Genomic DNA, 26,834 nt, shown 5'->3' on the forward strand with positions numbered 1-26,834 from the left:
TTATTAGTGTTCAATTTGCCAACATACAGAATAACACCCAGTGCTCATCCCATCAAGTGCCCACCTCAGTGCCTGTCACCCAGTCACCCCCACCCCCCTCCCCTTCCACTACCCCTAGGTTCATTTCCCAGAGTTAGGAGTCTCTCATGTTCTCTCTCCCTTTCTGATATTTCCCACTCATTTTTTCTCCTTTCCCCTTTATTCCCTTTCACTATTTTTTTATATTCCTCAAATGAATGAGTCCATATAATGTTTGTCCTTCTCCGATTGACTTATTTCTACTAAAGATGTTCAGAAAGATAGAAAGAGATGGAATACTTCCAAACTCGTTCCATGAGGCCAGCATCACCTTAATTCCACAACCAGACAATGACCCCACCAAAAAGGAGAATTATAGACCAATATCCCTGATGAACATGGATGCAAAAATGCTCAACAAGATACTTATCAACAGGATCCAACAATACATTAAGAAGATTATTCATCATGACCAAGTAGGATTTATCCCGGGGATGCAAGGCTGGTTCAACACCCGTAAAACAATCAATGTGATTCATCATATCAGCAAGAGAAAAAACAAGAACCATATGATCCTCTCAATAGATGCAGAGAAAGCATTTGACAAAATACAGCATCCATTCCTGATTGAAACTCCTCAGAGTGTAGGGATAGAGGGAACACTCCTCAGCATCTTAAAAGCCATCTATTAAAAGCCCATAGCAAATATCATTCTCAATGGGGAAGCACTGGGAGCCTTTCCCCTAAGATCAGGAACAAGACAGGGATGTCCACTCTCACCACTGCTATTCAACATAGTACTGGAAGTCCTAGCCTCAGCAATCAGACAACAAAAAGACATTAAAGGCATTCAAATTGGCAAAGAAAAAGTCAAACTCTCCCTCTTCACCGATGACATGATACTCTACATAGAAAACCCAAAAGACCCCCCCCCAACAAGATTGCTAGAACTCATACAGCAATTTGGCAGTGTGGCAGGATACAAAATCAATGCCCAGAAGTCAGTGGCATTTCTCTACACTAACAATGAGACTGAAGAAAGAGAAATTAAGGAGTCAATCCCATTTACAATTGCACCCAAAAGCATAAGACACCTAGGAATAAACCTAACCAAAGAGGTAAAGGATCTATACCCTAAAAACTACAGAACACTTCTGAAAGAAATTGAGGAAGACACAAAGAGATGGAAAAAATATTCCATGCTCATGGATTGGAATAATTAATATTGTGAAAATGTCAATGTTACCCAGGGCAATTTACACGTTTAATGGAATCCCTATCATGAATTCTAAGAATGTAATACTCAGGGGGGGAAAGTAGCAAAAAACACAGAATATATCATTTTTTGGAAGTCTAAAATCTAAATTACCTGATACTATAAAGAAATCAAGAAAATTGTTATTGAACAAATTGGGACTATGGTGACAGGAGGAGAGAATAAAAGGGATTGGAAAGGGCCTAGAGAGAACTTCACTTGTGTGGGATCCATCTATTTCTTAAGTTGGGTAGCAGGCTTACTGGTGATTATTTTATTACTACGCCCCATAATTTACATGTAGGTCACAATTCACCTTGTATGTGTCATTTTATTGTAAAAATTAAAGTAAATATTAATCAATAAGCTATTCAAACTCTTTGTGATTTGTGATACATGTGGGTTGGATGAATTATTTTTCTCTTGTTTCCAGAGTCAAGCAAATTTGGTCAGGAATGGCAGAGGCTTGGCATGAGTATCATCACTCCCTCCCATGGTGGTCAGTGGTCATTGGGATGGCTTGCTTCCTCCCATGTCTGACCACTGTTTTAGGATTTTCTCCACACAGGACTCTGAGAATTCATGACTGATTATGAACAGGTGGTTGGGACTGCCACATCAATTTCGTTGGAGGTAGCATCCACATTTTCATTGTGTCAAAGGATTCCTAGAATTCTTGCAACCAGGTTAACTCTGGGATTCCCAACTGGTAACACTGATGCCTCTTTTTCAAAGATGCAGTTACCTGTTAAGTTGGAAGCATCGGTGGGACTCAGTTGTAACCAATGGCGGGCATCGGAGTCAGTCACAACATCTGTGGGAGTGTTCAGTTCTGGGTCTTCCTCACAGGTTGACCATGGGCTCATGGACAGCTCTGCCTCATTGCTATAGCCCAGAGCTGTATCACTGCTGATACTTTCACCTGGTAAAATGGAAGAACTGAAGTATGAGATAACAAATAGCTGGAAATCATAACGCTCCCCATTACCAACATGCAAGTGACTGAACAGTTGACACAGCAGGAATAGTTTAGGGGATAGTGGCTCAAAAGCAGACTCTGTGGGAATCTTGGTCAACAAAATAAAGCTCCCAGGTACAGGCCATTAATCGTCATTAGGAGCTCCCTTACATATCACCAATTGACATTCTTTTCAAGGGAGTTTTCAATTCAGCTACCCCATATGCCCAAAAGATGACATCAAGTCCTTCAGCTTTCTACTGCAACTTACTCCACTATGAAATGGGCATGGGTGGAGGAAGGCGTGGGAATGCCTTTCACCACAAATGCAAATTTATCCTACAAGAGCCTAAGGATGCTTTTTACCTTGTGGTTCAATGTTTAAACCTAAATTCAGAGTGAATTATCAGGCTCACTGGGGGATGAGGTGTCCAACTGCAAGCAAAAGATTTTCTCCAAAAGAAATTCTCCCCTTTAAACACTAAAAAGTTCTAATTTGTCATAATACAATGATGCTTTCAAAGGCGATTAAGCCTTATAAAGCTATTTAGTCTGACACAAACCAAACCTAGACACTCTGCTCCTCCAAGTCTTCTACTTCCCAACTGTGTGAAGTTGCCCCCTGTCTGCTCACTCTTCTGTCTGCTCTTATTTGCTGCTGACAGTCCCTCAGCCTTGTTGCTTCTAATCTGCTGTCCTCTATTCACGTGCCAAGAACTGCCAGTTGCCCCAGTAACCAACTTGCTAGGTCCCTAACTTCATCTGCCACAGAACTCCAAGCCAAAAGAGTCTGAAGGTAAAGCCTAAGAAGAGCTCCTCTGCCTCCACCAAAACCACCCTAGATCTGGAGGAGATGTTTACTGTGCTTCTGAGAAGGGGGCAGCCAGGAAGCTGGCTTCAGAGAAGCAGATTATTAGAGCTATAGTTTATGGTATATAATACGTCTAAGGATTTGAACCAAATTTCATTTTTTAAATACTTATACCATTGACTTCAATGTCTTTCTGAGGCATTTTGCTCCAAGTCTGTATGAACTTTCTGGGAAGATCATTCTTCCTTCTGGGTCTGTTTGCTCACCCTTCCATTGGCCTTGGTTGTGCCTCTCAGCTGGAGAAAGGCCCAGGGTGGAAGGACAGGCCTCTATGACACACAGAATGGACTGATCTGTTTTACTATACCTGTGAACTAACCATCCATCAATCCTGGGATTCCAGGAATAAAAATGTCCCATTTCACAACCATGTCTCTTCAGAGGATATCATACAAGTCAGAAAGTAGAAGAGAATAAAATAGATTGACTCAAGTTGGACAAACACAAACCGCATTTCCTGGAACTTACTCTTCTGTCTTTCCCTACATTTTCCTTGTGTCTGCTGCAAATCATCTTTTAAATCCAATTCAGCAGGACTGCTGCTTCTTCGAACTAAGATCTTTAGACAAAAAGAAATAATGCATTTGTTACAGGAAAGTTCTGATTTTTATAAGACTGTTAAGTTTCTAGTCTCCATTTCTAAAGAAAAAGAAACAAACAATAATAATAGCAACAAAAAAATTGAATGATGTTTTCCATTTGAAGGATATGTGTTCACAAATTATTGTAATTGAATTATAAATTACTCAAGGTCTGAAATTTTTGGCTTCTCCTTTGTCAAGTGGCATCCAATTAAATTGATCTACTGAGAAGAGATGCCAATTTCTATGGAAGTAATTTAAAGTTTATTTGTACCTCTCCTTCAGCACACATACATAGTGAAACCAATTCTGCAGAAGGCTAGGTTACCCAGGAATGGTGCCGGCAGGGAAGGTGTAAACTCTACCCAGACATCTAAAGGTCACTCTGTGCCTCCTTATTAAATGTGCAGCAGACCTTCTGGGGCAACTCCACACTAAAACATTGGAGAACTAAAACATTTGGAGGCAATCTGTATACTCTAAAATGTATAACTTGCTTGGAGACAAAACACACATTACACAAAATGATTACAGTGTACATAAGCAAAATATGCTCTCTAAAAGGTATGCAGAATAAAGTGTTACCTTAATTGGCTCACAGTTACAGGAGAGCTGTTCAAGAAGGCAACAGACATGAAGTGGTAGAGAGAAGGCAGGAGGGGATTCAAGGCAGGAAGCACTGAGTGGTAATCAGCAAGTTCTATGTGCAGGAAAAGAAGCTGATTATATAGCAGGCCATGCAAGGCAGTCAGGTGAAGAAGGAAAATGTTAAGAAGAAAATGCAGACCACCTTCTAAAAGAGGTAGCTGCCAGGGGGCCTTCAACATCAGGCTACAATTTCAACCCAATATTGACAAAATGAACAACTGTGTGTCCCAGACAATAGTTTACCGTGATTAAAATATAACTAGAAAGGTAAGTCTAGTCGTCATCTGTGGGATAGATTAAAATTAAGAAGAAAACCGCAATGAAATTGTTGTAGTGATTAAGGAATGAAAGGATACAGCTTTAGATGGTAGAAAAGGAGAAGAAGAGACAAATAAGAGAATGCTGCAGAATGACAGACAAGAGCTTATATGAGAGCTATATATGAGAGTGAAGGAAAATTAAATCACAAAAGGATATGAATCTAGGGGACCATGAGAACGATGATAACAAAGGAAGGAAGGAAGGAGAAAAGGAAGGAAAGAAGGGAGGGAGGAATGAAAGAAGCAAAGAAGAAAGCATAAGAACAAAGGAACTTTAGAAGATTTCTGATATTTTAATTTTCATCTTTGAGCTAAATACTCAAAGCAAAGGTACTGTAAGCAGGCAACAAAAATCCAGGACTAGCAAGATAGAGGAGAAAGTCAGGAATGAAGATGTAAATTTAAGGTCCTCCAGTGCAAAGTGTATAGAAAACCTGGGGTTCGATGAGTCAACTAAAAGGAAGAATACTAAACAAGCAAAGGAATGAAAAGGAAGGGCTGAGATGTATAATTAAAAGACAGAATAATTATGAAGCTAAAACACAAAAGTAGCTCATATATGAAATATTCAGAAGACTAACAGCACATGAAAAAATATTACCCAGCCTTAAAGAAGGATGATATACATACTTAATATGATAATAGAAACATGCCCAGGATCTTTCCTTAACTAAAAAGCAGAATGTGGGCACTTCTGCTTCTGACTATACAAGACTGAATTTCTTCCAGCTATAGAACTAGATTTAACATAAGAATTTCAAGCTCACAGGAAGTAGAATAAACCTCCCAGTGATCCACACTCCCCTCACAAACTGAGCAAAAACCAGAGCAGTGAAATAGGGCTGTCATAAGGGTAAATCTAGTATTACCACTGCCACGAGCAAAAGCACTGAAAGTCCAGGACTAAAGTAGCACTTCTTGGTTCCTGGAAGAAACAAATGTACGTGTTGTCCTGGTGAAACTCCATCACCTCATACATCCAGGTTTTCTGTAGATGAAGACCCATCAGCTAGGAACTCACAATCAAAGATCACCAAACAGCCAAGGAAATAAATCATCATGTTATAAGAGTCTCAAAAACAACAAATAACAGATTTGGACCCTATTGCCACACCCAAGGATTTCAGATAATCTGAAAAAGAATTTAGAATTCTAATTTGTGATTATTTTAAAGGAATAAAAGATGGGAATCACAAAAGTGAGCAAGCAACAAGAGATTATTAGAAATTATAAGAAACGCTTGAAAAGAATTAACCTGAACTTTTAGAAGCAAGAGTTATAAATTATTGAACTAAAAAACTCAGTGGAAGTATTAAACAGTCAACTCTATATAAGAGAGTAAAGAGAGAACTACTGAACAAAAACATATCTGATGAATTACCCAGAATGTAGAAGAAGGCCAAGAAGAGTGGAAAATATGAAAGGTGACAAGAACATGGAAGACAAAATGAGAAAGTCTAAATGCATTTCTACCCAAATTCCAGAAAAAAAGAACTGATAGAACAAAAAAGGCAGTATTTAAAGAAATGATGACCAAGAATTTTCCAGAAACACTGGAGGAAGAAGCATTCACAGATGCATGGTATACGGCATACAGCATATAAAAAAATGACAAATGTATAAGCCAAAAGAAAATGCACCTAAATATAATGCAAGAAGACTGATGGACGAGGACAAAGAACAGCAAAGAACAACAACTGGAGAGAATGGACAGAATGGACAGAAGAACTCTCAATAACAGCAATGAAAGACAAGACAGTAGAAGAATAGCTTCCAATAGAAGGGGGGAAGAAGGGAGAAAGAAGTAGGGCAACTATTAATTAAGATGTTTTACTTATTGTCCAGAGAGACAAAGGAACCAGTGAGTCAAGAAAAGTATATAAGAGAGAAAGGTGTCATCTGAAAGATCAATGAAGGAGAAATGAATTAGATAAATGGGGGTTATCCATGTGGGAAAAAATAAAATTAGATCCTACTTCACTCCATAAGCAAGAATCAATTCCAGATGGATGAAAGACCTAAATATGTACAGCAAAACTGAAACATTTATAAATATTTTTATGCTTATAGAGTTGGCATTTTAAGATTTTCATAAAACCTAACCATAAAAATGTTTAACAAAAATACCAAAATCAAGAACTTCTGTTCATCAGCAGACATCTTTAAAAGAGTGAAAATATAAGCCACACGTTGGAAGAAGATATTTGCCAGAAATGCAACCAAAGTAGGATCAGTCTTCAGACTACATGAAGAATTAGTACAAATAAAAGAGGAAAAGACAAAAAAAAAAATCAATAGGAAAATGGCAAAGACATAACAAGAAACACACATGGTCAATCAACATGTGGAAAGATTTTAAATTTTATTAGTAATTGAAGAAATGCAAAATAAAACGAGATCCCATTTTCACCCACCTGACTCAAAAATTTTTAAATCTGACAATAGCAAGTGTTGGTAAGAATGTGGATGAATGGGAACTCTTAACACATTGCTGGCAGAATTATAAGTGGTGCAATCCCTTCAGAAAGCACACATTCTCTTGTAAAAAACATTCTTCTACTTTAGATCTCATTAATTCCACTCCTAGATAATCACCGTAAAGGAAATCTCAAACATGTAGATCTTGAAACATATACAAGAATATACATAGTTATATTTTTCATTAAAAAAGTTGAAACACTCTAAATATCCATTAACATGAGTATGAAAAAATAAATTGTGGCATATTCATCATGGGTTGTCATACAGCAGAGAAAACAGGCTCTATGCCATTGATGATAAATCTTATAAATACGTAACTAAGTGAACAAAGCAATATTATCACTTTAATAAAGTTTAAAAATAAGGAAAACAAAAGGAATATTGTTTGGAAATACATATATATAGAGCAAAACTACAGAGCAAAGCAAGGATGTGATAAACACAAAGCCAACATAAATGCTGCTTTCTGAAGGGACAAGGAAAGAACTTACAGACCCAAGCAACAGCACTGGAAAATGTCTAGTTCTTAAACTGGGTGGTGGGCATGTAGGTGCTTATCTGATTGTTGAAATATACATATATGTATGGAATATATGTATATATTGTTGAACTATACCTACACATATATACAGAATATACATACATAAACTGGTATATGCTCTTTTAAAAAATACAAAAAACTTCACAATTGTTATCTTCTGGGGAGGGAGGGAGGGCTACGGAGAGGGTTTCTGTTTATTTTGCACCTTTCTATAATGTTTGAGTTTTTATTATATATACTACATTTTTTAAATGACTAAACAGGAGTTACCTGCATGCATGAGATATGGGTTATTTTTTAATTTTCATCTTTATACTTCATATTTGATCTAAAAAATGATAAATGCTATTTTGCATTTTTCTAAAAAAAGAAATTATGACTGATCTTTGCAAAAATTCAGTTATCTAGCAACTTGTGTGGAGCATACTACCTAAAGCAGTATTAGGAACAGGGAATGTGAATATATGTATGACAAGCAAGGATGCAAGCTTAAAAATATAGAGTACCATATACAGGCCAGAAGGTAAATTCCACTTTAATGCTTTTTTCTACTTTTATAATGTGACTGTAATTTTACACAGAAAGCAGGAAAGCCTTTAAGAGATTTCAATAACCAATAACCAATTGCCAATAACCCATCTAAATGGAGAAATGTTTTAAAAGGCAGTATCACTCCCACTAATAAATTTATTTCGCCAATAATTTATATGCTTATTTTTAATAACAAACTGATACAGTTTAAAAATATCTTACTGTTATTCCTTCATGTTCTTTCTTCGCATGTCCTTTATTTTCTTGAATAGGCCTGGACTCTGAAGAACTCAAAGTCTGTAAGTTTTCTACCTTTGGGCCTAAAGATTTGGGAGGGAAATTTACAAAATAAAATTTCAGATGATAAAATTGATAAAATATTTTTACATAGAAGTAACTAATCAAATTTAGATATCCTACAATCCATAAAAACAGGAGTTATGGATCTGGCAAACTGGTAGCCTACGGATTAAATCTACTCTATAGAATCTTTGACCCACAGAGAGCTTTTAAGAGAGTGAACTGAATGCTACTCACTGTAGCATAGCACATTATGTTAGCACAGGGGAGGGCAACAAGACCTCTCCTTAGGGGCCTTCAGAAAGGGATCTCAGAGGAAAGCCACAAGCCAGGTGAGCTGACAGGAAAATAGAGCAGTAATCTGGCTCAGTATTACTCAAGAGTAAGGACTGATGAAAGAAAGCACAAATAACCAGAATCAGTGATAAAAATGGAAATATCACCACAAAGCCTGTAAACATTCAAATAAGGGCCAATAGATTTTTTGAAAAATACTCGAATGGAACAAACTCCTAAAAACACACACACACACACACACACACAACTTAATCTGAATCCAAAAAGGAAAAGGAAAATCTTAATAGTCTTAAAATGACTTATTAATTTGAATGGTATTTTAAAATCTTCCTAAAGTAAGACTCCAGGCAACTGATGGGTTCTACCAAATATTTAAGGGGAAGAAAAATAACAACAGTCTTACACAGAACCTTTCAGAGAATAGGAAATCTTTCAGGTAATACATATCTCAAGTTATTTCTTATTGTATTTTCTTATTTCAAGAAGATTTCTAAGAGGGAACACTTCCCTACTCTTTCAATGAGGCTAGAACTTGTTGATAAGGAAGTTGGTTTATTTCTCACTTAACTGATGAAACTAGAACTAAATGATAAGCATGCTCATTGGCACCAGACACAACTGAAACATGCACTTTCCCTGAAAACCACATTGTTCACTGTTTACGTTTAGCCATCTGCCTCTTGGCTTTCCATGCTCTGTTGCTGCTGAGAGGTGTCAGAGACATCATGTAGATGCATGTTATCACAAGTTATTGTTTCAACCTCAGAGCATCCACAAGCTGCTAGTAAACTTTTTCACAATTCCAGCTAGCCCTCCATGCTCACAGCCAACCTTTAGGGTTCTCCTCACACAGCTCAGCCCTTTCCCACATACCCCTCCCCTGCCTCCTGCCTCATTCTGCTGCCCTCCCTGACTCTATACTGCAGCCTTCTCTGCTTCCCCCCTGTTCCAGCTCCTCTGGACTTCTCTCCAGTCCTCAAACAGGCTATTCTTAAAGAGGTGCACCTAACTATATGTAATTTAGATAAATGTATTCAAATAAACAGTGACACCATTTCATTGCCAGAAGTCACATCCTTGCAATCAACTTAAAAAGAAAGTTCCCTTACAATAAATTAAGTAGGGTTAGAATTAATGTAGAAAGCAATATGGCATGCAGCTCCTTCTCAGCCAGGATGTGCAGTCCTGTATTAGTAACTGCAGCTACTTCGTACCCTGAGAAGAATCTGAGTGCAGTGGCTCAGTGACATCAGGTGTGCTGCTGCTCCGAGTGATGTGCTGCTGCTCCACCACCAGGCAGCCAGATTCAGCTGCAGGTGCATTTTCTGACTGCTGACATTCTTCCACTTCTGTGGGCGCAAACACAAAACATGCAGAGGTGTATTTCAAGATTTTTAAAAATAATTTCACCACTTGAACAGATTCTAAAAATGTAGTTTTAGATACTTTTTTCCCCACAAAAATTATATATTATATACTGCATTTATAACATACAGTTTCTATACTTATTAACAGTAATATTCCACTCCAAGAATACGTTTTAAGTTCTGCAAAGCATTTTATTTTTCAAAGTGAAGAAAAAAAAGCTGCAGAAATGGTTGAGACCTGTAAAAGTCACCTGGAATTTAATGGACAATAATGCCAAGGAACGAGAGAACCAGGAGATACATGGAATAGGTAAATTTGAGAGTAGAAAGTCACACACATACCCCTCTCTAGGAACATAAAAGGAAATGGGAATTTCAATTCTATTACTCTTTTTAACATATAAATGCACAACTAAATAAAATACTTTAATTACTTAATAACTTATGCCACCAAATGCAATGTTGAATTAATCACTAAGTACAAAAATGATCCACTGGTATTTTTAGAGAACCAATTCATAAATGTCACAAAATAGAAAACCATAGATGAGTACTGACCATTGGATAATAATAGCTAGCATTACAAACTATATTCTCCTAGAGAATGAGTTCGTTACTATGTGGCTCCAGAGAGGTCCCTCTGAAATAAAGATCTGCCTGCACCAATTGTCTCCTGCCAAGGTTTTTTGTCACTGTACAGTCAAGACTGTGTTCCTCAATAAATAAACCACTCCATCTGACCTCACCCCATAGATGTGATCCCCCACAGGAGCTCTCACTCACTTTAGTCTCAAGCAATCCTAGCCCACCTGCACCTGTTACTATCTCCTTTTGGCTGCTCACTCCTCCATGCTAATAGACCTGTTCCTGCCTGCCTCCTTGCCTCCCGTGCTACCTGGACACCCCTCCTAAAGGACTTGCCTGTATATAAACCTGCCACTGCATCCCTCAGCACTCACTCACAGAGTCATGAAACTTTACATCTATAGAGCTGTAACATATTTTCCAAAAAATTTAATTATCTGAAGCTTTACTCCTTCTAAAATAAGATGGATCAAAATTCAGCTTGTATTATCTTACCTAGCAGTGTTACCCACTCCCTCACCTGAAATGAAGCTCGTTGCCCATGTGCCAACCTCAGTGTAACTCTTTACTCTGAAGACAAGCCAAAGTGCTGGCTCTTCCTAATCAAGAAGCTGTATGTAGGAAGATTCTAAATGTAATCCACTGGACTTCAAAAAAATGGTTGCTGCTTTATATTTACTATCCAAATAAAAATTCCAATTTTTTAAATAATAATAAATTTATTTTGTATATGTGTTCAATTTGCCAACATATAGAATAACACCCAGTGCTCATCCCATCAAGTGCCCCCCTCAGTGCCCGTCACCCATTCACCCCCACCCCCCCCTCCTCTCCTTCCACCACCCCTAGTTCATTTCCCAGAGTTAGGAGTCTTTATGTTCTGTCTCCCTTTCTGATATTTCCTACCATTTCTTCTCCCTTCCCTTCTATTCCCTTTCACTATTATTCATATTCCCCAAATGAATGAGAACATACACTGTCCTTCTCCGATTGACTTACTTCACTCAGCATAATACCCTCTAGTTCCATCCACGTTGAAGCAAATGGTGGGTATTTGTCATTTCTAATGGCTGAGTAATATTCCATTGTATACATAAACCACATCTTTATCCATTCATCTTTCGATGGACACTGAGGCTCCTTCCACAGTTTGGCTATTGTGGACACTGCTGCTAAAAATTCCAATTTTAAAGTACACTTATATAAGTTACGAGACTTCAAAACTATGAAATTTGTGTGATGCTTCACTTATAATTCAGAGTACTGGGCCACAGTCTAAATGTAGACACTGATGATAGGAAGCTGAACTTGAGGCACAAGCAAACAAAGGCCAAAGCAGTAAGAATACACAGACCCATTAAAGTGCATCTTTTCCAGGTTGTCTTTGCCCTTCTCTTCTCTTGATGAGCCAGAACTGTTCATTGTCCCACAGAGACACAAGATGTACTTATCTGTGATCTCCCCACAAATCCCTATGCACAGACTAGGCTCTTTTCACAGGTCTGCTTCTAGGCTCTTCAGCATTAGGCAACAGAAGCCAGAGGATACTGTGGGACCAGTCCCTTCCGGTTGTCTTCAATCATTGTTTATTCTAATTATGCAAGACACTGAAACCTTCTGGGTACTGTTTATATTTGTTAATGAACCTACTTGTTAATCTAATATCAGTAGAGGGAGCCCAAGAGTTTCCTAATTCTCTAAAAAATAATTGGAAAATGCCAGTTTTTATGGACAGTGGGAAGAGTGGGTTTTATTCACTTAAACTTGATGCCAAAAACTGGTACATGGTGGTTTCTGGGCTAGGAGCAGAAACAAATAAGAGGAAGGCCAACACTGGCAGCATCTTTTTAAAGATAAAGAACTTTGCCATCTGGTGGGATACAGGACAGTCACAGCACCATGGCTTCCAAATTCAAGAGTCCCCAGTGGTCCTCAACACAACAGACGGATGAAGAGCCTGCCATCACCAGCTGGTGTGCCTTCCCAAAAGACTGGCCTAATGCAGCTGTAAGGCTTTGTTTTTGTAAAACTGTTGGTAGGGACTTCTCAGATGGAGAAAGTCCAAGACTGCAGAAATCACCGGAAGTGGTAAGGATGGGAGCATCCATGATGAGGGTAGAAAGGAAGAGGAGAATCACAATGTCAAACATGCTGTCAGGGCTGGTGTGCTACTGGTGCCCTGTGCTATCCCTATAGTTGACTATTAAGTGATAGAGTGTGGAAAAATAAATTCTCCTTATTTCACAATTAAAACCCAATTTCCTGATGGGCAAATGTTCATTTTTTGGCACACTCACACTTTAAGTGTATATCAATATATGTCTTGCATAATTAACAAATGAATGCAAAAAATATTTTGACACTTTTTTTTTTTTCTATTTTAAACAGTTCTTGGGCTCCCTCTGCTGGCTTTTTCTTTGTTAAGAAAGAGCTGCTTGTAAATGGGATCGACTCCTTAATTTCTCTTTCTTCAGTCTCATTGTTAGTGCATAGAAATGCCACTGATTTCCGGACATTGATTTTGTATCCTGCCACACTGCAGAATTGCTGTATGAGTTCTATCAATCTTGGGGTGGAGTCTTTTGGGTTTTCTATGTACAGTATCATATCATCTGTGAAGAGGGAGAGTTTGTCTTCTTCTTTGCCAATTTGAATGCCTTTTATTTCTTTTTGTTGCCTGATTGCTGAGGCTAGGACTTCTAGTAGTATGTTAAATAGCAGTGGTGAGAGTGGACATCCCTGTCTTGTTCCCGATCTTAGGGGAAAGGCTCCCAGTGTTTCCCCACTGGGAATGGTATTTGCTGTGGGCTTTTCATAGATGGCTTTTAAGATGCTTAGGAATGTTCCCTCTATCCCTACACTCTGAAGAGTTTCGATCTTGGATCGAAATGGAATGGATGCTGTGTTTTGTCAAATGCTTTCTCTGCATCTATTGAGAGGATCATATGGTTCTTGTTTTTTCTCTTGTTGATATGATGAATCACATTGATTGCTTTACGAGTGTTGAACCAGCCTTGCATCCCGGGGATAAATCCCAGTTGGTCATGGTGAATAATCTTTTTTAATGTAGTGTTGGATCCTGTTGATAAGTATCTTGTTGAGAATTTTTGCATCCATGTTCATCAGGGATATTGGTCTATAATTCTCCTTTTTGGTGAGGTCTTTGTCTGGTTTTGGAATTAAGATGACGCTGGCCTCATAGAACGAGTTTGGAAGTACTCTATCTCTTTCTATCTTTCCGAACAGCTTTAGTAGAATAAGTATGGTTTCTTCTTTAAACGTTTGATAGAATTCCCCTGGGAAGCCATCTGGCCCTGGACTCTTTTGTCTTGGAAGGTTTTTGATGACTGCTTCAATTTCCTCCCTGCTTATTGGCCTGTTCAGGTTTTCTATTTCTTCCTGTTCCAGTTTTGGCAGTTTGTGGTTTTCCAGAAATGCGTCCATTTCTTCTAGATCACCTAATTTATTGGCGTATAGCTGCTCATAATAAGTTTTTAAAATCGTTTGTATTTCCTTGGTATTGGTGGTGATCTCTCCTTTCTTATTTATGATTTTATTAATTTGAGTCTTTTCTCTCTTCTTTTTAATAAGGCTGGCTAATGGTTTATCTATCTTATTGATTCTTTCAAAGAACCAACTCCTGGTTTTGTTGATCTGTTCCACAGTTCTTCTGGTCTCTATTTCGTTGAGTTCTGCTCGAATTTTTATTAAACTGTCTTCTTCTGCTGGGTGAGTTTCATTTGCTGTTCCTTCTCCAGCTCCTTTAGGTGCAAGGTTAGCTTTTGTATTTGAGTTCTTTTCAGGTTTTGGATGGATGCTTGTACTGCGATGTATTTCCCCCTCAGGACTGCTTTGCTGTATCTCAAAGATTTTGAACAGTTGTATCTTCATTCTCATTAGTTTCCATTAATCTTTTTAATTCTTCTCTAATTTCCTGGTTGACCCTTTCATCTTTTAGCAGGATGGTCTTTAACCTCCACGTGTTTGAAATCCTTCCAAACTTCTTCTTGGTTTAGTTCTAGTTTCAAAGCATTATGGTCTGAAAATATGCAGGGGACAATCCCAATCTTTTGGTATCGGGTAAGACCTGATTTGTGACCCAGTATGTGGTCTATTCTGGAGAAAGTTCCATGTGCACTGGAGAAGAATGTGTGTATTCAGTTGCGTCTGGATGTAAAGTTCTGTAAATATCTGTGAAATCCATCTGGTCCAGTGTATCATTTAATGTTCTTGTTTCTTTGGAGATGCTGTGTTTAGAAGATCTATGAATTGTAGAAAGCACCGTATTCAAGTCTCCAAGTATTAGTGTATTATTATCTAAGTATGTCTTAACTTCAGTTAATAATTGATTGATATACTTGGCAACTCCCACATTCAGGGCATAAATATTCATGATTGTTAGGTCCTCTTGCTGGATGGATCCTTTAGGTATGATATAGTGTCCCTCTTCATCTCTTACTATAGTCTTTGGGATAAACTTTAATTTATCTGATATGAGGATGGCTACCCCTGCTTTCTTTCGAGGACCATTTGAATGGTAAATGGTTCTCCAAACTTTTATTTTCAGGCTATAGGTGTCCTTACATCTAAAATGAGTCTCTTGTAGACAGCAAATAGATGAGTCTTGTTTTTTTATCCAGTCTGAAACCCTGCAGCTTTTGATGGGATCATTAAGCTCATTCACGTTCAAAGTTACTATTGAAAGTATGAATTTCATGTCATCATGATACCTATTCAGTCTCTGGTTTTGTGGATTATTTCCTTGGACTTCCTCTTTATTTTACATAATCCCCCTTAATATTTCTTGCAGAGCTGGTTTGGTGGTCACATATTCTCTCAGTTTCTGCCCATCTTAGAAGCTCTTTATCTCTCCTTCTATTCTGAATGAGAGCCTTGCTGGATAAAGCATAAGATACCTAGGAATAAACCTAACCAAAGAGGTAAAGGATCTATACCCTAAAAACTACAGAATACTTCGGAAAGAAATTGGGGAAGACACAAAGTGATGGAAAAATATTCCATGCTCATGAACTGGAAGAATTTATATTGTGAAAATGTCAATGTTACCCAGGGCAATTTACACATTTAATGCAATCTCTATCAAAATACCATGGACTTTCTTCAGAGAGTTGGAATAAATCATCTTAAGATTTGTGTGGAATCAGAAAAGATCCCCATATAGCCAGGGGAATATTAAAAAAAACCATAGCTGGGGGCATCAAAATGCCAGATTTCAGATTATACTACAAAGCTGTGATCATCAAGACAGTGTGGTACTGGCACAAAAAAAAAAAAAAACACATAGATCAATGGAACAGAATAGAGAATCCAGAAATGGGCCCTCAACTCTGTGGTCAACTAATATTCGACAAAGGAGGAAAGACTATCCACTGGAAAAAAGACAGTCTCTTCAATAAATGGTGCTGAGAAAATTGGACATCCACATGCAGAAGAATGAAACTAGACCATTCTCTTACACCACAGACAAAGATAAACTCAAAATGGATGAAACATCTAAATGTGAGACAAGAATTCATCAAAATCCTAGAGGAGAACACAGGCAACACCCTTTTTGAACTTGGCCATGCAACTTCTTGCATCCATGAAGGCAAGGGAAACAGAAGCAAAAATGAATTATTGGGACTTCATCAAGATAAAAAGCTTCTGCACAGCAAAAGAAATAGTCAACAAAACTAAAAGGCAGCCTATAGAATGGGAGAAGATATTTGCAAATGACCTACCAAATAAAGGGCTAGTATCCAAGATCTATAAAGAACTTATTAAACTCAACAGCAAAGAAACAAACAATCCAATCATGAAATGGGCAAAAGAAAAAAAAAGAAATGGGCAAAAGACATGAACAGAAATTTCACAGAGGAAGACATAGACATGCCAACAAGCACATGAGAAGATGCTCCTCATCACTTGCCATCAGGGAAATACAAATCAAAACCACAATGAGATACCACCTCACACCAGTGAGAATGGGGAACATTAACAAAACAGGAAACAACAAATGTTGGAGAGGATGCGGAGAAAAGGGAACACTCTTACACTGTTGGTGGGAATGTGAACTGGTGCAGCCACTCTGGAAAACTGTGTGGAGGTTCCTCAAAGAGTTAAAAATAGATCTGCCCTACGACCCAGCAATTGCACTGCTGGGGATTTACCCCAAAGATACAGATGCAGTGAAACGCTGGGACACCTCCACCCCAATGTTTAAAGCAGCAATGTCCACAACAGCTAAGCTGTGGAAGGAGCCTCGGTGTCCATCGAAAGATGAATGGATAAAGAAGATGTGGTTTATGTATACAATGGAATATTCCTCAGCCATTAGAAACGACAAATACCCACCATTTGCTTCAACGTGGATGGAACTGGAGGGTATTATGCTGAGTGAAATAAGTCAATTGGAAAGGGAGAAACATTATATGGTCTCATTCATTTGGGGAATATAAAAATTAGAGTAAGGGAATAAAGGGAAAGGAGAGAAAATGAGTGAAAATATCATTGAGGGTGACAAAACATGAGAGACACGTAACTGTGGGAAATGAACAAGGGGTAGTGGAAAGGGAGGTGGGTGGGGGGGTTGGGGTGACTGGGTGATGGGCACTAAGGGGGGCACTTGGCAGGTTGAGCACTGGGTGGTATGCTACATGTTGGCAAATTGAACTCCAATAGAAAACTTTTTTTTTTTTTAAAAAAAGAAAGAGCTGCTTGTTAAAGCTGCTCCCATTTCAGTGTCAACTGAAGCAGTTGCTTTTTTATAACAAATTAAAACATTTTAACACTGATATCCAAATATCAAGATACAGGATTATCTTATAATCATACAGAAATGAACAATCTAAGTTATATAAAAATTACATTATAGATTCTGGTAGGTCTAATCAATTCTCTCTTGAGTATCACACAATTTTTTTGAATTACTTCAAAGAGCAAATTCTCAGACTCATCAAATCATTCACTTTCTCTCAAATATTGCTAACCTAATAACCCAAAGTTTAAAAGCACTAACCTTCTAGCTTCTTGATACTGTAAGTTATACCACACGACTACTAAATCATTGCTTTCCAAAGTCCATTCAAAACACCAGGAAAATGACCAAAGTAGAATTACTTCACTTTTTTCCCCACTGAGAGAAAAATTCACATGATTAAATTAAGTGTGCAAAGTCTTAGAAACTTCCATGTAATCCACACGTTTGACTACTTTTCAAAGTAATTTAACTACTCTTTAATCTAAGGCTTCCTTAATCTTATTAAATGAAGTGAGACTCATTCTTCAATTACCAAAATTCTGGATTCCATTTATCCCTTATACAGGGTTGCAAAAGCAAAATTAATAGTGTAATTTCCTTTTAAAGCATTGTACACAATACTGACTTGACCATATAAAAAGCAGAAGACATGGAAGCCAACTCAACATCTTGAGGTTTCTCATGAGGTCTAAAGATGAACCTGTTCAAACCCTGACAGTAATACCTAAAGCCTGAGAACCAGAGGCAGAAGCAGCTAAATAAGGCTTTCACTTAGGTACCAATGAGATGCTTTCAGAATGAGGGAAGATCACTGATTCTCTAATTACTACTATCACAATGGCCCTAAAACAAAATCTATAGTCTGCATAACCTATAAGCACTACAGATTGATAAATATCCCAACATAAAAGCAGTAAAACAGCTGGAAAGAATTATTCCCACAAAGGAGAAGTAGGCAAGTCACTGAAACTGTCAGTTCTCTCTCTCACATGTTTGTCTATATAGCTATTCATATAAATGGAACACAGGTGGTTATTACTTTCCCAAAATTCTGATGCCACAAAGCAAGTGTCTTTAAGGGAATAGAATAAATACAATAATGGCTGAAGGTAAGTAATTCTCTGTTGCTTATATTATTAAAGCAATTTTGGCATGTTGTATAGTCATATAGACTAGAAACAAAACAAGAAATGTTAACAAATGAAAACAAATGAGCAATCATTTTTCTAGTAAAGAACTTGTGGCCAGAAAGCCAACATTGTAAGTATCTGCATACTACGTATAGGTAGATATACATCTACCTATATCTACACTTAGCAACAGGTAAGCAAGATATGCCAACACACAAGGATTTAAATTAGAACACAAATTCAATGCTCCAGTATGCCAACCAGTGAGAATGTGCAATCTAAGACAGGACTGATATGCACTGCTCTTGGTAGGACAGTCCCAAAGGAAAATGCCATCACCTTAATAGTAAAGAACAAATGGAATAGCAGATTGTTCTCAAGGTCACTACATTGTTAAGTCCCTTTTATCCTTTGTGCTTTAAAACCAGGAATAAGGATGGCAAAGGCAGGAAAATACTGACTCAGCATGTCCTGCTTCATTTCACTCTAAATCAAGTCTCCCAACCTCAGCACTATTAATACTTTGGGTCAAATAGTTCTTCATGACGGAGTTGTCCTGTGCAGCCACTGGAGGTTGTTTAGCAGCATCCACTAACTAGATGCCAGTGGCACTGCCCCAGCTGTGACAACCAAAGATGTCCTAGACACTGCCAAATGTTCCCTGGGGGGCACAATCATCCCTAGTTGTGAACCACTGTTCCAAATCATATTTAACTTCTGTTGGAACTGTGTATGTATAAATGGGAATCAAGAATCTGAGTTAACTAAAATGTAACAGTGAATGAGAAAAAAGTTTCCAAATGAGATTACAAACAGAAATAGGCTTCTTGTGAGAAAACATTCTGGACAAACTAGTAGAAACCTTTATGAAAGGGAAGAGTAAAAAAAAGAAAAAAGAAAGGGAACAATATGGGGGGAAAATGGACTGTCAAAAACAAAAACTTTTCACCATGAAAAGAATTCCTTTTGGGTATATATCACCCAAATAGAAAGCAAACTATTTTCAATACTTTATTAACACCTCTAGGCAGTAGCACATTTTTTTTTTAAAACCAAACTATCAAGTAGTTAATGCTCATGAGTAATTTAAATAACTGGTGACGGGATCCCAGGGTGGCGCAGCGGTTTGGCGCCTGCCTTTGGCCCAGGGCGTGATCCTGGAGTCCCGGGATCGAATCCCACGTCGGGCTCCCGGTGCATGGAGCCTGCTTCTCCCTCTGCCTGTGTCTCTGCTTCTCTCTCTATCTGTGTGACTATCATAAATAAATAAAAATTTAAAAAAAAAATAACTGGTGACCATCTTACCATTCTTACTGTATTTCACCTTCGGTATTTACTAGAGAAAAGTATTTTCTAAGAAACATAATCCTTAGTCTCAATAAAATGAACTTCTTCCTTCATATTCTGTTAACTAAATAATATGATATCTTATGTATTCATCAGGGAAATTAAGATTTGATTCTACTTTGCTACACCATAGTATATGATTTAGTGCTACAGAAAGCCACAGCAGACTATCTCTGATACTAAATAGCTACTAATCTATAATACCATCTTTCTGAAAATAAAAAGAATATGAAAACATGTCCCTCTCTAGCGCGAAGATTCAATTCATTATAGAATCACTGAAAAGTAACTAGACTTGGGCTTAACTATTCATTGTAACGTAGGGCCCTTTGTGCCAAATAACACTACTTTTGGTGCCATAATGTCTTAATAATACAGAAAATACACTATGTGCAAACCACATGTGGCTAAACTCAGTTTTAATTGGCTGGAGCAGAAGACCAATGTTTCCTATTTTGAAAATTAGCACTTCTTAGCATCTTTTTTTAACTCAAATCTTAATAGTTGTTGTGAATCTCCATAAACATTATTACTTTATACAGGATTATAATTTATTAATTCAAAGGAGTTCTTATCTACATGATTTTTCCTGATATTCATTTTGGGGAGGCAAGCATTCTGACGCTGATATTGTTCTGCTGATATCACTGTTAAAAACTATGGGCCACAAAATCCTATATCCTTTGTAATTGTGAAAGCAAAGACCAGTGGTGTGAAGATATTTTTCTTGGCTGTCTAATTGCTACTAAACATCTAACTACATAAAAACAGTTATTAATATTCATTGAAAATAAACGCAAACTGCAGTGGCCAGGCATGCATGCATGGTTGGGGTGGGGGGAGGGTATTGACAAAGGAAGCAAGGCCCAGAGGCAAGCAGGAGAAGCCCAGGGACATTGACATTGATGGACAAGAGATAGCATTACAGTACCTGACAGCCTGTGAGAACAAGAGGAGTAAGACAGACCAGGTAAGAGAGCGCTCACGGTGTGAAGGAGGAGCGGGACGCTTTTAGTGGCAGGCAAAGCCTCAGAAAGGTGGACACAGTTGCTGATAGACTGGCTTCGCTTAGCTTCCAAGAGAGATAAAGTAACAGTTATGTCAGAAGCACATCAGGATCTTTCACTTTTTTTTTTAATTACCATTTTTCTGGGCTTCCTTTCAATATTTAAAGGAAGTCATTTTATACTTTAAAGAAATCAGTACAAAGCAGAGTATTTAGCTGTAGTCTCTAAATACAGCTTACCTTCAACCATTCTGATGCCATGGGAGAATGGACAATTCACAAATAATCAATCCTATTTTAGAATGCTTTACATGTTTAGCCTTCCTTTTTTCCTTACATTTGGGTTATTTGGGCAGACACTACAATCAGTTTTCCCTTCCTAAAGGACACACATATGAAAAGACCATAGGGAGGGAGTGAAAAATCTAGCCTAAGATTAATATTGTTCTATAAATAATAAATAATTCAAAAATTGGTTTGCTGAGAGGTGACTGTATTCAAGCAAATCACTTGGTAAATTAAATATCCTAAAACCTCAGGAAAACATTAAAGTCAAGATAACATTAAAAGATTTGATATTGGGGGAAAAAAGGCAAAAATCTCCATGAAACCCATCCTTTTATAATACATTTCATGCTTATTGAATCTATAATTTCTTAGTATGAACTTTATGATGTTCTTAAGTTTTCAAAAGACTGCTAATGAAATGAACATTTGAGAAAAAGGATAAATGCAGGAAGAGAATACACCTCATATATATGTAACTACCATCAGTAAGATCAGTTTTACACCTTAAAATATAAAAGTTTACTTGTTTGTTCTTACATAATTTTATTTTGCATTAATGAAATACAAATACAAACGAGAATGACACATTTGCAAAGGGCAAAACAAACCTTTTACTTCTTTATTATGTCTCTTCTGGCCCCGTTCTCTGGCTGTCAAAATTCCCAGTTCTAATCCCCACGTCTAAAGGTCTATCTGTAATGTGATTACAATACACTTCACAAATGACTAAGATAATATTTAAGGGAAAATGACTTCTGTGTGAATGTCAAACTGACTTATTTCAAATTTCTTAAAAGAGGTGTTCATCTCTCAATGTCAGAGGTGTTTGAAAGAGCTTTCCTTTTATAAATTCAAATGATTGCATTTTTTCAAAACTGATCACTAAATATTTTAGAAATAATAAAACTTAAAATAATTTTTTGTGTGTAGAAATTGACTTGCTTTAATCACTCATTTTAGACATCTAAAATTTAAGCATCATTCACAATCAGAGTTTTCCTTTATAATTCTTTGGAAGACTCTCCTTATCAGTTTTTTTTAAGTTGCAAACTAGTTCATTCTGTTAAATTATCATTTCCCTACTCTGCAACTGCTTATCTTATTATTTCCATCTTGCCACCATCACTGAAATTTTCTCAATCTAAATGTAATCTGTGAGGCAAATTATAATAATCTTAAATTACTCTTATACTGGGATTAGGAAAAAAAGTCACTTTCAATGGGTCTTCCATAATAAATACTTTAATGCTAAAAGTGGCAAAAACTAATTTTCTGAGCTACTGTTATCTCATTAAGAGGTGGCCTTCACACAAATGAAAATCTACCATCAAAGTATTCTGAATTTCTAAAAGATGGAAAGGTGAATTATTACACAAAGTAAAAATAAGAGAAATGAGTAAAACTACTAATAGTCTATATAAATTAATTTTATAAAACAGCATGATACAGTAAAATCTTCAGAGACTTGTTTTCACAGGCAACTAAAAAGACAAAAATGTAAAATAAAATAGGAAATACACTAGAGAGTGGAGCATGCAATTCTTGATCTTGGGGTTGTGGGTTTGAGCCCCACGATGGGTATGGAGGTTACTAAGAAATAAAATATTTTTTTAAAAAAGGGAACTATGTATGTGCAAAATACATGAAGTATTACCTTAGATAGATTCATCCAACTCAATAGCTCTTATCTTGTTATCTTTTAAAGGTTATGGTTCCAAGTGTTTTTAATTTAATTAATCCTACAAGGCCAGATTTATGACTTTTAAGTGACATAGTCTAAGATACCTTTAAAACGATTTTGTAGAAGTTCTTAATGATGCAATACAATGGCTTTTCAGACACCTGAGAACACTTAAGCACAGAAGCTCACTGGCATAAAGACATCAAGACTTACTGAGAGCACTATGGGTGCCACTACCATATTGTTGTTCTAAAACACCTGTTGAATAACTAAAATGCAATCTCTTCTAAGGCTGTGTTTTGGCCAAATAGGGAATAAGGAGCATACAGTATATAATAGTTTGCTGTCATTATTATATTCTAGATTTTTATTTATTTATTTGACAGAGAGAAAGCACGAGCAGGGGGTGGCAGGCAGAGGCAGAGGGAGAATCAGGCTCCCTGCCAAGTGGGGAGCCCAAGGTGGGGCCCAATCCCAGGATCCTGGGACCAAGACCCCAAGCCAAAGGCAGATGCTCAACCAACTGAGCTACCCAGGCACCCCAGTTTGCTGCTCATTAAACATGAAAGGAAAGTTCTATACAGTGTTTTGAATGATCACTTTTATTATCATTACAATTCAAAGGTTGTAAGGGGTATCAGAGAGTCTGGGCAGCTCAGGCAGGATGCCACTTTGTCACAAACTTCTGCTCTGATCCAATGGTGGAAGAAAAGGAAAAATTTTTAAAGAGTTGGAACGAGAATGGAAATCACTGAGTAAGCCTTCCCCAAAGGTGCCTATTATCAGTAACTGAGTCTCTCCTCAGGGGAGAGGATGAAGGAAAGTAGAAGAGGTGAATGGGAGGTGAATGTAAATAAAGTGGTTATTACCAACAAATGCTATGGCAGACAACATTAGATAGGGTTACAGTATATTTTCATAAAAACTCCAACAGGATTCTAAGCCATCTGTATGAAGTCTTTACTAAGCACTGTAAACTATGTTGAGTGTAAATGACTCTGGTTTATGACCAGAAGATATTGTGACTTTCTGTAGTCAACATGCTGAATATTGATTATAATAGCATGATATTACTGAAGTGAAAAACTATGGAAGCTCAGATAAATTTATTTTAAATTTATTATAAATTTTATAGCCTCAAAGTCACTGGAGGGAAGGGGAGTGGAATTTTAAAATTTTTTAAATATTTTATTCCTATAAATCCATTTTAGATAGCAACTAGACCTTAGAGAAATATTTAAGTAAACATTTACCGGTTGCTTTTTGGCGAACGATATTTCTTGCTTTCTCAACTCCTGGTGCCCCAGATGTGGTGGCACTCCTAGATCGCATCGGCTCAGTCACATCTGGGTGGCTCCGCCAGCTGAGAGAAAAGGACCTCCCCACAGTGGTTCCTTTCTGAGAATCCAGAACACAGCCTGATAAGGATAAGACAAGAAAAATAATATAAAGGCTGGATTTGTTATCTTTCATTACACAGTCTGTGTTGCTCAGCAAATTTCATAAATACAACTGTATGTAATTAGCAGATTTTCTTGTTGCAAAATTAGGTACGACTGGGGCACCTGGGTGGCTTACTGGGGCTGAGTGTCTGCCTTTGGCTCAGGTCATGATCCTGGGGTCCTGGGACCGAGTCCCACATTGGGTTCCCCACAGGGAGCCTGCTTCTCCCTCTACCTGTGTCTGCCTCTCTCTGTCTCTCTCATGAATAAACAAATGAAATATTTTTTAAAAAATTAGGTACAACTTCTCTGCCTTCCTCTTATATAGCTCTGGTCAAATATTTCAAATGAGTAGTTAAGGATCCAAAATAAATACACGGGAAAAGAGAATGAGGCAGAGACTTCTGCACAGGTATGATGTGGCCAGTGGCTATTATCTATGGTTCATTTTCACACCCAGGTTCCTGAGAGTGTATTTTGTTTCCACCAAGTCCAGTGTGTAGAGGACAGGTATTTCCATAACAAATAATTATTTTTTTAAAATTAATAAATTAATTTTTTATTGGTGTTCAATTTACCAACATACAGAATAACACCCAGTGCTCATCCCATCAAGTGCCCCCATCAGTGCCCGTCACCCATTCACCCCCACCCCCCGCCCTCCTCCCCTTCCACCACCCCTAGTTCGTTTCCCAGAGTTAGGAGTCTTATGTTCTGTCTCCCTTTCTGATATTTCCCACACATTTCTTCTCCCTTCCCTTCTATTCCCTTTCACTATTATTTATATTCCCCAAATGAATGAGAACATACACTGTTTGTCCTTCTCCGATTGACTTACTTCACTCAGCATAATACCCTCCAGTTCCATCCATGTTGAAGCAAATGGTGGGTATTTGTCGTTTCTAATGGCTGAGTAATATTCCATTGGATGCATAAACCGCATCTTCTTTATCCACTCATCTTTCAATGGACACCGTGAAACGCCGGGACACCTGCACCCCGATGTTTCTAGCAGCAATGTCCACAATAGCCAAACTGTGGAAGGAGCCTCGGTGTCCATCGAAAGATGAATGCATAACAAATAATTAAATCACTTTTTATATTCCTTTCAATATAATAGATAAATCAGAAACATCTGCCATAATCATTAAATAATTAAATCCATTCTGTTATCATTCCGTAAATAGTGTTTCTCAAATTTTTTACCTCCTTATAAATAAATACAACCTCTCACAGACTGCAACAAAGATATTATAAGAATCAGTCACGTCAATCACATGTCTGTATGGTTAAGTAATCACCATAATTGGTTCACATCTCCCCACATTCACATCCTCTGTTGTCCTCTCCCACAATGACCCTGGGCTTCATCACATGACTTACTCTGGTAGCAAAACTAAGCAAGCAGAGATTTGAAACGCACTTGAAAATCTAGGTTTGCCCTATTACTGCTCCTAGAACCCCTTATACAAAAAGTCTGAGCTAGCCTGCTGGGAGATGAAAGGTACACGGCCATGTCCTCCTCTCCATCCTCCACTGCCCGAGCTGCCTAACTGATTATTTCACAGCCTAACTGACTGCAAACACAGAAGTGAATCCAGCAGAAGAACTGCCCAACTGAGTCCAATCCAAATTGCCAACTCATTAAATCATGATCTAAACAATTGGCTATTACTTGAAGCCACTATGTATTAGAGTGATCTGTCATACAGGGAAAGGGAAAACTGATACAATCTATAATAAGGCTATTGTTGGGGCTATAGTCCACCACAGCAAGCAACACACACTTTATGAATCTTTGGAGGAAAAATTCCTCCCAGGTCTTAGGACCAGGAAAAGCTACGTACCACCTAAACTGTGGATTATTTTCACCTTTTGCAATTTGTGATCCTCTGATCTAATCCTGTGAAGATCAGAGTCAAATCTAATCTTGCCCCACCTCCCACCTCCCCAGCAAATATATGAGGCTCTCCAGCATTCATTCTGGCATTATAACCTCTCCTGCAATTCCACCCCCTTTAATTTTGCCCCAGTGTTCTTATGCATTTTATCTATTGTATTGCAGGAACTTCTATGAACTGCCTCAAAATCTTTACATAATAGATTAGAGTACAAGTGAATTAATCCAAGGACTATGTCACAGCCTTAATAGTACTGAAGACAAATTGTTGTCCCCAATAGAAACCACCAATGACATTTTCCACCTTGATCTGACTCTCGGTCTCAAAACAATTTTTACCCAGAAACACAAAAAAGCCAAAATGACTCCAACATTCAGAATGTTTCCACCTTTCCTAGGCAGGCAGTGAATACGTTTTTCTAGGATGCTGCCTTGAATTGGGACTTGCCTACCTTTTATTTCTGGCTTTCCCACTTCTTAGCTATGTACCTCGAATGAGTCCATCACAATGGACTCTATACTTTAGT

At 37.7% G+C, this 26,834-nt stretch overlaps 1 protein-coding gene across 3 annotated transcripts in view; it reads right to left on the reverse strand.

The window, feature by feature from the left end:
- RALGAPA2 (Ral GTPase activating protein catalytic subunit alpha 2) overlaps nt 1–26,834 on the reverse strand; it is a 316,059-nt gene that overhangs the window by 182,972 nt on the left and 106,253 nt on the right. For all 3 annotated transcript variants that reach the window (XM_055345530.1, XM_055345537.1, XM_055345523.1), the window contains exons 16-20: nt 24,219–24,383; nt 10,016–10,150; nt 8,427–8,524; nt 3,571–3,661; nt 2,019–2,195 (exon numbers count right to left, since the gene is read on the reverse strand). In XM_055345530.1, the coding sequence (XP_055201505.1) occupies nt 2,019–2,195; nt 3,571–3,661; nt 8,427–8,524; nt 10,016–10,150; nt 24,219–24,383 (666 nt within the window). The remainder of the gene's footprint in view (nt 1–2,018; nt 2,196–3,570; nt 3,662–8,426; nt 8,525–10,015; nt 10,151–24,218; nt 24,384–26,834) is intronic.

Source organism: Nyctereutes procyonoides, unplaced genomic scaffold (assembly GCF_905146905.1).
Source record: "Nyctereutes procyonoides isolate TBG_1078 unplaced genomic scaffold, NYPRO_anot_genome, whole genome shotgun sequence".
NCBI lineage: Eukaryota > Metazoa > Chordata > Mammalia > Carnivora > Canidae > Nyctereutes > Nyctereutes procyonoides.